Source organism: Ciona robusta, chromosome 2 (assembly GCF_009617815.1).
Source record: "Ciona robusta chromosome 2, ASM961781v2".
In the NCBI taxonomy this organism is placed as follows: domain Eukaryota; kingdom Metazoa; phylum Chordata; class Ascidiacea; order Phlebobranchia; family Cionidae; genus Ciona; species Ciona robusta.
In genome coordinates, this window is record NC_143236.1 from 629,448 (window position 1) to 644,619 (window position 15,172).

Genomic DNA, 15,172 nt, shown 5'->3' on the forward strand with positions numbered 1-15,172 from the left:
CTATCATTCATTTAATAATTGACAGCAGTTTAAAACAAAATATTAAAACACACATAGAGTTATTCAGTGATTCGCACAGCAGGTGAAATTTTGCAAGTTCAAACACACACAGGGAGAGACGGTACAGTTTAAATTCATTGTTAATTTTTTTCAATAATAAGTGAATTTATGTTAAGGAGACACGTAAATAAGACGAAATAATGCTGCACACTTTGGTAAATCAAGTTTGAACATTCTTTTTATTGCCGTGCTGCTATAATACTTAACATGTTACCTACCGTATACAGAGCCATAGAAATACAGAGTAGACCAACCCATTGTTACGTAAAAGACTTGAACGGTAATTTGGGTCCAAAATAACAACAGTAGGTATATAAGAAAATGTATGTTTTTCGGTAAATTACAGAAGAACTTGTGCTTAAAAACAAATTTAAAGGTTAAAAAATGTTAAAAAATGTGTTATTTGTTTTCTGTATCAAAAAAATTAAAAAACAGAACTAGAAGTGGTTAATTTGTGACATTTTAGTCATTTAATGTAGGTAAATTTATATTTTTTTTCCAAAAAATGTTTGGTAAGGTAAATATAGAAGCTGTTTTACGCCTTTCCACAAAAGGTAAACACAAACAAAACCTAACAAGTTCGTTTAAACCCATTGCCAAAGTCACCACTTTTGCTCTATTTTGGCCACACAAAGACGGCAGTTGGACTACTCGGTGTTTATACGACTCCGACCGTATATTATTGTATAAAATGGGTATGAATAAATGAACGTATTTTACTTTATCTTCGCGTGGTCGGGAAACGACAGTCGTTATCACACTGGGCTCAACACCTCGTGCCAGCTTACGAGTAAATGTATGCTACTTTGTAGGTTATTATTTTTTGGGTGGACTTTTTCCTTTTTTATGTAAGGTTGATAATTTGGACAACCCATCAGTGACCACTGGGTTGGAGCAATTGCCGTTAAGTGTCTTGCCTAGGGAAACACACGCCCACAATGGTAGCAGCACCGAGCCTTGAACCCATTACCTCTGGGTTACAGCTACAGACGCGCTAATCACTTTGCCATGGCGCCGGACAAATGTTCGAACATCAATTGATAAATATTTTGTCTTACAAATTCTCCTTATCTTATCTTGTTATTATATCAGTACATTATAGTTAAAACCATTGAGGTATAAATTATGGAATTGAAAGCAAATCTTTTAAAGTTTGACAATAAAAACCTACAAAACTACAATGTGGGAAAGATGGGACACCAAACTGAAAAATGGGACATCAAACCGACGGCGTCTTTACACAGAATGCGTAACGTCCGAAACTTGCGAACCTTCCGTTAACGTAAGGCCATCCGACGCGATTCAACATGTTGGATTTTTACGCACGTATGCATGCGGTTTTGTTTGTGTCAAAACATTTTTCCGTGTTTAGGGGATTGTTTATTAGACAAACTGAAAAGGTCATTGACGAACTGTTTAGGAATTGCTGCGGTTCCCCGCTGTTTGTTGACTGTGTGACCCGATTGAGTGATGTTTTTATTAGTAGTTTTTATTAGGCCTGTGTAATTTTATATAGCCTTTATTGTCTAAGCCAAGGGAGCCTAGAAGATGTGTTCCCTATTGTAGACCTAAAAAGCATATAGTAAAGAAAAACTTATTGAACTGGTCCGTGAAAGACCTGCTTTATATGATCTAATTTATAAAAGGTCCTAAACATTGTGACAACATCTATTTTCAAAATACACGGGATGCTGTCGGCAAAGCATGTGGCATAACAGGTAAACACATCGTTTAAAGATTTTACTGATTTTGTGTAAAGAAAGTTATTTCATAATAGCACATAACACAATCAACTGAACAAATAACATGGGTAGTAGCCTATCTGTTCCCTTTGCAATCGGTGTCGCAGTACTAGATCGTTTGTTAACATGCGTGTGGGGGGCGGCCAATGTTGAAGTTGTTGCTCGCGCTCCGCAGCCTCGCAACGACGCTGTTCCATCATGCGCAACCAAGCGTGAAATCGTGCGATGACGAATTCTGTGTGCAGCGCCCTTTAACGGATGATTTGGAATAAAATTCGAATGCGATATACGCAAGTTAACGCAATACGCATTCTGTGTACAGACACCATTACACTAAAGAAAAGTCTCTTAGCATTAATTGTTCTAATCTCATTGCTAAATGTAAGCATGCTGATATATAGTAGGGTTCCGACTTCCCCCATCCTACTGTATTATTGGTTACAGGAAACGATCAAAGCAGTTACACATTAGCCTAGGCCAGCTGTTATAGTTAGACAACACAACATGCAGTCTTTATGCATTAAGGAAAATTAAATAAAAAATCTAACTTTAAAAGTCTGTGCTCGAAGCACAGTCAATCACTACAACATCCATAGATCAATTGAATGAGGAACAATTTAAAAAAGAAGCTGCTTGAACTAAACTATTTTTGCGGGTGCATTAGCGTTAACTGTGGCATTATGTTCAGTGATCCGAGCACTTCAGTGGTGTGGTGGTTATAGTTTTGCCCCTCTGGCACTTGCATACCCTCCGCTTTGGTTCCTTGATTTCGCCTGTTACAGTTGCCTTAAATTTAAGTTTCGTATGAAATACGTTATAGCCAGTCATGTACAGTACAACTTGAATTTGATAGCTGTTGCCATTTCAGACGAGAAGTGTTGTTACAAAAGATATAGAGCTAGCGGTTAAATCCCATGTTTTCCGTTTGTGTTTTGAACAACTTAATACCCCGAATATTATAATTTCGCGATCGACCGCAAACCTGAACATAATATATACGCATACATCTACATAGGTCAAGAACACTTTATTTTCTTCCATTTTTATGATACAAAATCAAACTGTTCGAAATCTTTAACCTACTTTATTAAACTACCATATTGGATTAGTAATTCAAACTTGCAAACTAGAAAATTTCTGCAGTTTTATATGATTCAAGGAGCATTTAAAATGATCATCTTAATACTATGTCTGTTTCAGCGATTTTAAAATGTTGTATTTGCATAACACCAAACGTTATTACTTAACAACTGTTTTTTTAATTTCGGTAGGTTTACTACGATTTGCGGAATATTTAAAATATATCTTCTATTTTTGCCCCCTCTTACTTATTTGTAGTTTTGTACGGTTTTAAACTGGATTTTTGCGCACAATATTGTTTTGTGTTATTTGGGTGTATTTATGATAAATTCAATTAATAATCAAAATTACCAAGGGTAACTTTTAAACTGTCCCGTCTTACCTGTTGTGAAATAATATAGATAAATTAGTAAAGTGGGGTAAACTGGGACACATTTAGCACATAATATCCAAGCATTCTCATCGTGTTTTAAACAATTAACACCGGTCTATGATAGTCATGGAGGATACGGTTTTAGAATCCTTTGAATGTTCTTTGTTTACTACTAAATGGTTAAGAACATAGAATAAACAAGTGTCCTATCCTCCCCTACCTTACTATATTTGTGGTATCACACACAAATTGTAATAAATTTAGACTTATTCAATATTAGGTAACATGTGCACAAGTATGAAAACAGATGCAACGCACAAAAATTAAAAACGGCGGTAACGGGAGAAATGAGAAATTATATTTATGTTTGGTAATGCGTTAATCTTGACGTGGGTAACTTTACTATAGTAGAGTGGGGAAAGACGGTTTGGCACGAGTTACAAAGTTCTAATGGATAACATAACAATTTATGAAAAGTATACTTACCCTTCAGCATGCATTGACCAATATTTTCTATAGCGATTTTGGGGTGATATGATTCAGCGAGCATTCGAAATGGGCATCTTATTATTGTCCCTTTTTCATTAAAAATGTTTTCAACACTGCATTTTAATAATTAAAAACAGTAATCGCTTTTGTGCACTTTGTGGGCCCGTATGAAAACTGTCGATTAATTCTGTAACATTTACTTTTGTCTAGCATCAAATGGGTACCCAAGAAAGAAAATGAAAAAACAGATTGTACTTGTGAACGTCGCTTCTTACCCCACCCTATATACTACATGGTAAAACGGCATAATTTGTAGTAATATAAGTGAATGATTTATGTAGGTGGCACAAAGGCGTACGTATACGTCTGCGGCGTCTTGTTTTTTTAATTGTTGCCAAGTGGTGAAAAAGTATAACAAATAAATAAATACCCACAAATCCATATAAGTGTCAGATTCTATGGATATTGTCTCATACAGTGAAATTTTAATTTCAATGTAAACCATTTCGAGATTGGATATTTGTTTGATTTGGCGTATATGAAATAAGACAACCGTATTATTATTTTGATTGCTTTAGATGCGAAGATGTTTATTCATTACGGCAACCATGGTTTTTATTCATTATAGGATGATTAGAATCCAAAATGTGATAGGATACGAATATAATTTATGATTACAATATATTGATGAGTAAACGTATGGTGTGTATGTACGTTGACTTTGTAATCATCGACCTGACATATTTCATTATTTTTGTCATTACTTATAAAGAAATATCTGATGAGTATAATTATGATTTAAAATTTAATTCGGTATGTCAACATTTAAGCCTCTCGGGGTGGGGTTCAATCTTGGTTATGTAAACCGCATCACAGATTAACTGTTGGATTCATCCGCTGGTCGCGACGTGGTGCTTGTTTGTTTCGCGTATTTCGTCTCGTACGCAGACAAGCCGCTATTCGGTTTGAGAGGGCTTCGTTTCATTTTCATTTGGATGGCCCTGTAGTTGTTGCTGAGTGTTGTTTCAATGAATAGAAATGCGGAATCATTTGGTTTTGTCGATATGTTGTTGAATATATAAGTGGTTGAATTGAACACCCGTGTCATAACGACTGTCGTTTTCCGGTTGCGCGAAGACAAATACGCTACATTCAACTGTTTGCGCCATATTTGAATATCGACGTGGAAAGTTGAATGCTTAAAGCTTAGATCGAGGGGTAAGCAGGTTTGGAGTTATCTAACAATAATAGAACACAAATGTTTTCATGGAACAATAATAGTCGTATTGTGATTTATATTATAAGCAAGTTAAGATCTCACATAGCTGGCCTAACGCCATAACCTTTACTATTAATATTTTAGTTAGTAGTTACTAAAGGATGTGTGGAAGTGAACGTTAAATGAATGATATTGCAGTATAATAGGTAACTGTATTATTGAAACAATAAAGCGTTAGTCACTGCTAGGTTTCCTTGCTTTGTTTTAATTCGTTGTACTTGCCTTATCTTCTGCCGCAGGATTAAATAATCTCGCGCAAGCTGTATATGTCCACGCACCCCTGATGCGTATTTGGTGTAAAATATCTCATTTCCCTTAGAAGCGCGCTAGAATAACTAATTGTCAACAGTCGTCGCGATCATATTTATTTCCTTTCACAGTTCCTTGCCAACGTGTTGGAAAACCATTACAGATGGTATAATAGTACAGTGATAATTCAAGGTATAAGTTAAATGAAATTATGTTTTACAGTTAAGATTGTTTTGTGTGGTAATACTTGTGTAACCATGGTTGAGAACATGCATGTGTTGGAACCGGAAGCCGCTCATCTGGTCGATCAAAGTGTTCCGACTTATAATAAAACGAATAATGCAAGTCCTTTGAGGAAATTGAAATGTTGGGTTCTCGGACTGGGAATAAACAGTGAAAATCTTCTGATTATTCTCACGATTACAGGTTTGTTTTACAACTTATTCTTGTCTGTAGAGTAAACGACTACATCTATAATGACATAACTTGTTTTAATTAAAGACAACTGAACACAAGTCAAACTGAACATAAGTTAAATACTGCATTGCAGTTAAAACAACAACGGTTTGTCTAACATTTGTTTCAAGTAGTTTTTACCCATAATGTGTTTTAATTATTTTGATCTTTGATGCCGTATATTAGAAGTAATACGTTAAGTTTATGTTTTATGTGTATCGTACTGTGGGGTAAAATAGGACATTTTTAGCACATAATTCCCAACCATCCTGATCGTGTTTTGAACCTTTAAAAACGGTTCATAGGGGTGGTAAGGACACGGTTTTTCATTTCTTTGACAGATCTTTGTTTACCACCAAATCTGACGAGAAAAAAATTCTAAAACTATAATAATGACTTTAATGGGCGACCACATAAAAGTTGTTTAATATCAGATCTAAGCCGCGTTTCAAAGTCAAGAAGTCAAGCAATCATCCAACTGCTGTAACCATATTAAGAAGCTGCGTTTTGCAGTGCTACTAACAAAAAACTAGTTACCAAAACAGATACATTGTGCATATTGTTACATTATTTTTTCGTAGTTTTTTTAAATCTCACATTTTAAATTTATAGGAGTGTTGCTCGGGGTCGCTCTGGGGTGCACACTCAGAAAAATGTCTTTGTCTGACGAAGCAATCATACTGGTCAAGTTTCCCGGAGAAATGTTGATGAGAATGCTCAAAATGCTTATTATTCCTATTATTGTAACCAGCGTAATAACCGGTAAGGATGATCAGCATTACCACATTTTTCTTATCTTATAAACTTTATTGTGCGCGTTAGTTGCCTACTAATCAATCATTTTCGACAAACAGTTGTTCTTGTAGGTATTTGCGCTACTTTTTCCCACATATCTCAATTCTCATGTCTAATGTATCACATCGTATTTTGACAAAAAACAATTATAATGCGTATATATTTACAAATTTAAAAATTAATAATCGGATTTAAAACCGCATAACTAGCCATTCATTATCAATGTTTTTTATCAGTTATCAACAGGCTTTGAATATGTTATAGCCTAGAGCTAAGTAATACCTAAAAATAAAAAAAGTTAATATCTTTAAAACAGTGCGTGGATGGGTGTTAAATATAAAAAAGTGTGGTCATAAATTTAGTATTCATATAGAATGAATATTCCGCTGTAATAATTGCGGTTATAGTTATGCGCGTCGCACGCTAATGTGTCTGGTAAATCTGTCCATTCTTAACTCTATGCAACCTCTATGCAACACATGTATAGGTCACTAACATGTTATTCCCATAAAAAAAGAAATTTTAACGTTTTTAATATATTACTAATGTTTTTCCCGGAACTTTTATCAGCCGATGCGTATTTTTTATGGCTCGTATTGTATTCGTTCCGACCTACTGCCCATGCGCAACAGCGCCCGGTACAAATCAATCGGAACGAAAATACTACGACCATCAATCGGAACGAAAATACTACGACACCGGTCATTGAAGGATAAAGCAAGTCACTTCCAAATTCAATTTGTTAACTCGTCACGCTTGAGAAATAGCACAAAAGACGTGATCTTCGAACACAGAACGGCAATATTCTAGCGTTCGCTTTCAACACTTGCTTTTCGTGTCACCAACATAACATTTAGTCATTTTACGATTAAGACTTCGTACAGCCTATTTAGAAAATACAAATGTTATAATTGTAAATATATGTATGCAGGGCTCTCTAATTTGGATTTGAAAAAAAGTGGTCGAATGGGAGCCCATGCTATTGCTTATTATGTGGCAACAACAACATTAGCGGTCATACTTGGTGTTGTTCTGGTCTCCATTATACAACCTGGTAATCAAAAACGATTTTCTTTAAACAAAGCAGCTGAACAACGAGTGATATCTACACTGGATACATTCTTGGATCTAATCAGGTTCGAATTCTAAATTGATGTCCGATTTTCTATATCTAAGTAAAAATAAAACATAACATACATGGTACTACATTTTCGCACTTTTTTACAGTATTTATGCAAAAAAACGATTAAAAGTAATACTTTCCTAACAAATAGTTATTCTTTAGGTACGAAAACCACTTTATACTACTGTACATTTAGTGAAGGATTTGCTGTACCAAAAGGATAGATAATAAAATACTATATATTTGTTTAGAAATCTGTTTCCGGAAAATATCGTTGCAGCTTGTTTACAAGTGGTAAGTTAATATGCCCTCAAGTCTAGACAGTATATATTTAAATAACTTCAAAGCCTTCTTTCAAACATTTTTTACAAAGAAATATATTTTAAATTAAGAAACTTAATTGGCCTATGTTTTGATTGGGTAACAAAAAAATAAGAATAAAAATATGAAGGTCCTTAAATATAAGAGAGAAATAATCCGAAAGTTGGACTTGTGTGCTTTTATGTTGCTGGTGCCTAGTGCGTTCAAATTATTATGTAGAATAGGCCCAGTAATGTGCTTGCAGTGATTTAAATATTTACATAATACATCTTTGTACAAGAAAGATATTAATACATCTTTGTACAAGAAAGAATTTTTCAAATGACTTGTCATAAATTTAAGCAGGAAGAAGCTCTTTAATATGAGCCAATAATATTCCTGCAGCAGATGTGTTGTTTTATACAGGCTGTCTCATGCTTGGTGCCAGCACCATTGTATCAAAATCCAGACAGTAATTATTGAACTGATCTTTTCCTTAACCATTGCACAAATTAAAGCTGAACTTTCAGATTAATGAAGAGACAAAAAGTGGAACTTGGTGACAATTGTCCTTCTTTCACTGTTCTAAATAGTTACCGATTAGTTTTATAGTTTTACATATAACGTATGTTTAGCAGCGTTTTATATACTATATTGTTTGTAAATTTATTCCAAGGGATGATAGTTTAACATATAGATTAGATAGAATATGAATGATGGGTGTTTTGTGATGTTGAGACCAACTTTATGCAAAGAGCAAACTTTATTTTACACATTTAAATTATAAGACCAGAAAATAAACATTATTATATAATACACCCTTCACTTACTGAATTAAATTATAGGCCTGCAAACCACTTAGGTCTTGATCGCGGCAGTGTTTTCAGATTATCGTATATTGGTTTGAATTTTGCATTAAAACTATTTAATATTTATTACTATATATAAACATGTGTCAAACATAGTTACAACCAACAAGGAAGCCTAACAGTTTTTCAGTTGATTTGACTAAAATCTTATTAAGCTAAGTTGTGAATATTTTTGTATATAATAGAAGAAAAAGTCTTTATTTAACCCAATCTGTTTAGTTTTTTTTATAAGTTTAGGTGATATTTATTAATTTTTTATTAGGCTCAAACACAATTAACAAGATCGGAGGAAATGATGGGAAACTCATCCAACATTAGCTCGATCAATAACTCGACAATAATGAACAAATCTCTTGACTACAATCAGTCAAAAATATTAAAAGTTGAGCGTAAACTGGAACAGATTCCAAATGCCAATGTTTTAGGTTTGTTATTATTTATTTCATGCAACAAAACCTTACAACATATTTATTCATCCAGGAATAATTATATTCTCGGTGTTTTTCGGTTTAACGTTGTCAAACCTGAAAGAAGAAGGAAAAATTGTTACGGAATTCTTTTCTGTCATGAATTCAATATTTATGAGGATGATAACTATTATTCTATGGTTAGTGTATTTTACTGTTTGATCGAGACTAAAAATGCTGACAAATTTGAAGATATGAATGTATGAAAGAATGTAACTTACTTTATCCTCGCGTGGCTGAAAAACGACTGTCGTTATCACTCGGGTTTACAACCTCGTGCCAGCTTACGAGTTACCATGTATGTTACTTTGTGGGTGATTATTTATTTTTTTTTTACATTTTTTTTATGTATGGCTGATAATTTGGACAACCCATTGGTGACCACTGGGTTGGAGCAATTGTCGTTAAGTGTCTTGCCCAAGGACACATATGCCCACAATGGTAGCAGCCTCGAGCCTGGTATCTAAAGTCCAAAGGACTAAGTATTACGCATTAAACCTATAATGAACATGGCCCAAATTTTAACAGCAGTAATCTGTGTTTTTAGGTATTCTCCAATTGGAATATGTAGTTTGTTAGCGGGAAACTTACTCACACTCGGTGGTGTTCAAGATTTAATTGAATCGCTGGGCATGTATATGGTTAGTTGATGTATGCTTACCGCATTTATTTTGTTTATCTTACAAACAATCTATGTTAGCTAACAGTTATTGCTGGGTTGATGATCCATTTACTGATCACATTGCCAATCATTTACGTGGCAATAACACGAAAGAATCCATTCCGAGTATATTATGCAACTTCCCAAGCATTTTTAACTGCACTTGGAACTGCTTCAAGGTAACAGATATACAGTTTGATTATCAAATTTCGTTTTACATATTGTTCATTATCAGTGCTGGAACTTTGCCTCTAAGCATCCAGTGTTTGGAAGAAAATTTAGGTATTGATAAAAGGGTCACCAAGTTTGTTTTGCCACTCGGTGCAACTATGAATATGGACGGAACAGCTTTATTGGAAGGTGTGGCAGCCATCACCATTGCACAAATGTACCAATACAGTCTAAGTGCCGGACAAATTGTAACAATCAGGTTAGTTTAGTAATGTTATAGGTAGTCATAAATGAAAAATATTAACAAAAAAATTCTATTTAGTGTTACTGCAACATTTGCAAGTATTGGAGCCGCTGCAATACCAAGTGCAGGATTGGTAACATTGGTTCTTGTCTTGTCAGCAATTGGATTGCCCTCAGAAGCAGTGGGATTACTGTGGTCCATTGATTGGCTTCTGTAATATTAAAAACTAAATTAGCAAAAATTAGAATTAAACCTATAACAAATGTATTACTAATGTTTATTATACTTGCCTATATGGTAAAGCACTTTTTTATTTTTTTTAATGTTCCGGTACCAAGACACGGTGTTTATGGCGTTTACCTTTACCCCACAGGCTATTGCTTCGAGACTGCTACTATAGTGGGGGTGTATGTTCTATTTGGTAGTCCAACGGCAGTAGCTCTAGCTAAGTGGTCACTAATTGGTTGTCCTAACTGTCATCCATTCATTAAAAAAGATTAACATTAACCAACAAAGTCAAATATTTGCTGGTTACTGGTAAGGAGGCACCAGTTGTAGCGAACGGAATACTTATGCTATAACAACTATCATTGCCCTGCTATGCGAGGACAAATAATTTATAGTTATACACAATAAATAAGCTTTTTTTTTAATTTAAAGTGATCGAATTCGAACTTCTGTAAACGTGATGGGTGATTGCATTGGAGCTGTCATTGTCCAACATCTTAATAAAGAACTCCTTGCTGAGGATAATTTGATTGCTGTAGACTCATTATCTGAGGAAAAACAAAGTTACCCTAACCAAATATCCATCGTGGAAACCACATCATAAACAATATTGTCGTGAATATTATTTAATGTAACTATTATTGTGGTGTCGATGTTAGTATTAAAATGTATTTAAAACAAGAGATCAAAGATTCAATGCGTGAGCACGTCATAAACTTATTAAAACATAGTATTAATTTACCCTATTAAAGCAACGGTCGACTTTGCTCGATCCAAAAACAACCCAGAAGTAACCAACAAAGTGGGTTTAAGTCGGCATTGGTGACTGTGGAGCAGTAGGTAGAATGCATTTATTCGTGTATTATAACCCATGAAACTTAAGACTTATAAGGATTGAAGGTTTGGTAAAGAATATGTAACAACTCCTGTACCATATGTTGACTTGTAAACTTACACTAGTTAACCTTGTCTTCGCTTAAAGACGAGTTCAAAGATCTAATGCATGAAGCACTTCTTATTAACACGTGCCCTCCCAAATTCCAGATAACGGTTATGGCGCCCGCTTTGTTGCCTACTGGCGCGAATTATTAAAATGTATTATAAAAAACAGTTCAGAATCGGTACCGCTGAGGTCTAGTTTTTACAGTGCCCAAATGTTATAAGAAGGTATTGAAAGTTGCCGCTATAAGTTTTGTATTCTAGAATCACCTTGGTTCACCAGCACCGTAAATTATAAGTAAAATGTGCTTATTATGCTAGAATAAACTCTTTCTAGGCTACAAATAACATATACGAACTCAGATCTGATGACTTTAAATAAAAAACTGAAGCTTTAATGTGTAAACGTCTAGTCTGGAACGTTTTCAATGGAGGGTCGTAATAAATTTGGACCGAGTGGTCATTGTATTTATTCCGAGCTGTTGCGCATGCGCAGTAGCGCCCAGTGTCGCGGAAATCTGGTTTCCGAGAAATCTGGTTCCTAGTCCTACTGGATACTGCGCATGCGCAGACACGGTACATTTTTATGTTGGTTTTGTCACCCTTTTTCGTTGTTGATGACGTTTTAACGGTAGTTGTCACTGGTTATACGTCATAATGTATAATTTAAGTTAAAATCACGGCCTACTAGAGATATCTCTAGTAGGCCGTGGTTAAAATACAGCATAAATTTCTATTAAAAAGATGAATCCTTAAACATAAACTTACGAAGTATGTCGCATCTAACAAGGGTTATTTTTAGTCGAAAACAGAGTTTTAGATTCTTCATAAAAAAGTTATAAGTAGCCTGTGGGACCAGTTTTCTAGGGGAACCAGATTTCTGCGACACCGGTACAAATATATCAAACGGAACGAACATATTACGACACCGGCTATAACTTAGTAAGTAGGATATAGACACCAAGGTGATCCTAGAATACAGATATTCTAGCGGCCATTTTCGATACCTTCTACTGGTGCCACTAACCTAAAATTTGGACACTGTACTAACTAGACCCCAGCGGTACCGATTCTAAAATCAAAAATTTAAAATTCGAAAAAATAATAATTATAAATATTAATATTCGTCATAAAAACATATTTATAGAATTTTCTCCCGAAACAGCTTCGAATATGTTATAGCGCCAAGCGATATCTAAAATATGAAACATTATTTTCTTTAAAAAAGTGCGGGGATAGATGTTAATTATAAAAAAGTATGATCATAACTTGAATCATATAAATATTATATTTTTGATTTTTTTTGCGAAAATATAACTTATGCATACATCTATGTAGGTCACTAGCATGTTATCCCCATCAAAAAAATAATTAATTTTAACTTTTTTTTATAACTGAATATTAATATTCGTCATAAAAACATATTTATAGAATTTTCTCCCGATCCAGCTTCGAATATGTTATAGCGCTACGTAATACCTAAAAAATGAAACATCACTTTCTTAAAAAAAGTGCAGGGAAGGGTTCAGAATACAAACAAGTATGAGGGTCATAACCCGAATCATACAAGTATTAAATTTTAAAATATTTCGGCGAAAATATAACTTACGCATACATCTATGTAGGTCACTCACATGTTATCCCCATCGAAATAAAAATTAATTTCAACTTTTTTTTATAACTGAAAATTAATATTCGTCATAAAAATATATTTATAGAATTTTCTCCCGATCCAGCTTCGAATATGTTATAGCGCTACGTAATACCTAAAAAAATGAAATATTGTTTTCTTCAAAAAAAGTGCGGGGATGGATGTTAAATATTGTGGAGAGTATTAATTACTCGAATTTCGGGTTATTTACGGTTATCCTGTCCGTACTTACGTACCTATATATCAAGAATTTTAATTTATTTGTTTTAATTAATACAAAAAATTGTTTGTTCTTGAAGCTTTTTAATTGATGAGAGATTAATTGATAGACTCGATCGAATTGTCGCAGACAATAATGAATGTCTAACGGAAAGGAAGATAAACCTGTTTGTTATAGAAACGCCTGAGAGGTGCAAGGTCGTATTCGCCCATTTTATGATAATCTTTGCACCTCCGTTATTTAATTTGCGAATGTGTTCATCTTTGGCATTTATAGAGTTTTAACGTTGTTGGCAAGGTCCACCAGAGAGGAGTTTTGTGCAGTTGTAATCTAAACACTTTACTCTTCTACTATTCTGCAAACTGATACGATGCAGAATTAATAGAAGAGTAAAAAGTGAGGAATAGTGACCAAACATTTAGTGATCTCCTCGTTGTCTGTTCGTTGATCATCGTCGGATTCCTGTAGAATATAACTGAAAACACATAGTTATCATAGGTAGTAAACAAATTAGTTAGAGCAATTGATACAAAACCATTTAACGCCGATACTTTTAGCCTCACTAGGTATATCAATGTTCTTATATTTACTGTTATAATTTTGTTATAAAAACATTTATGTGGATTAATATGTATTATTTTTGCGTTCGTGCAAATAAAATATATAAACACGAAATTCGAATAATTAATACTCTCCACAATATTTAACATCCATCCCGGCACTTTTTTGAAGAAAACGATATTTCATTTTTTAGGTATTTCGTGGCGCTATAACATAGTCAAAGCTGGATCGGGAGAAAATTCCATAAATATATTTTTATGACGAATATTAATATTCAAATTTAAAAATAAATTAAATTAATTATTTTTTCGATGGGGATAACATGTGAGTGACCTACATAGATGTATGCGTAAGTTATATTTTTGCGAAAAAAATCGAAAATTTAATATTTAATGATTCAAGTTATGACAATACTTGTTTGTATTCTGAACCCTTCCCCGCACTTTTTTGAAGAAAATGATGTTTCATTTTTTAGGTATTACGTAGCGCTATAACATATTCGAAGCTGGATCGGGAGAAAATTCTATAAATATATTTTTATGACGAATATTAATATTCAGTTATAAAAAAAAGTTGAAATTAATTTTTATTTCGATGGGGATAACATGTGAGTGACCTACATAGATGTATGCGTAAGTTATATTTTCGCCGAAATATTTTAAAATTTAATACTTGTATGATTCGGGTTACGACCCTCATACTTGTTTGTATTCTGAACCCTTCCCCGCACTTTTTTAAAGAAAATGATGTTTCATTTTTTAGGTATTACGTAGCGCTATAACATATTCGAAGCTGGATCGGGAGAAAATTCTATAAATATGTTTTTATGACGAATATTAATATTCAAATTTAAAAAAAAATTAAATTAATTATTTTTTCGATGGGGATAACATGCTAGTGACCTACATAGATGTATGCGTAAGTTATATTTTCGCGAAAAAAATCGAAAATTTAATATTTATATGATTCAAGTTATGACAATACTTGTTTGTATTCTGAACCCTTCCCCGCACTTTTTTGAAGAAAATGATGTTTCATTTTTTAGGTATTACGTAGCGCTATAACATATTCGAAGCTGGATCGGGAGAAAATTCTATAAATATGTTTTTATGACGAATATTAATATTCAGTTATAAAAAAAAGTTGAAATTAATTATTTTTTCGATGGGGATAACATGCTAGTGACCTACATAGATGTATGCGTAAGTTATATTC

General features: G+C 33.7%; 1 protein-coding gene across 1 annotated transcript; it reads left to right on the forward strand.

Annotated features, from left to right (window-relative positions):
* The first annotated feature begins 4,744 nt into the window (after positions 1-4,744).
* Positions 4,745-11,278, forward strand: LOC149739504 (excitatory amino acid transporter-like). The gene is made up of 12 exons (XM_089873187.1): positions 4,745-4,962; positions 5,495-5,698; positions 6,341-6,490; positions 7,455-7,659; positions 7,898-7,940; positions 9,078-9,240; positions 9,296-9,422; positions 9,830-9,923; positions 9,983-10,122; positions 10,179-10,373; positions 10,437-10,571; positions 11,019-11,278. Exons 2-12 carry the CDS (start codon positions 5,530-5,532, stop codon positions 11,188-11,190), a joined length of 1,593 nt encoding a protein of 530 aa, XP_089729313.1. The 5' UTR covers positions 4,745-4,962; positions 5,495-5,529; the 3' UTR covers positions 11,191-11,278.
* Positions 11,279-15,172: the final 3,894 nt, after the last annotated feature.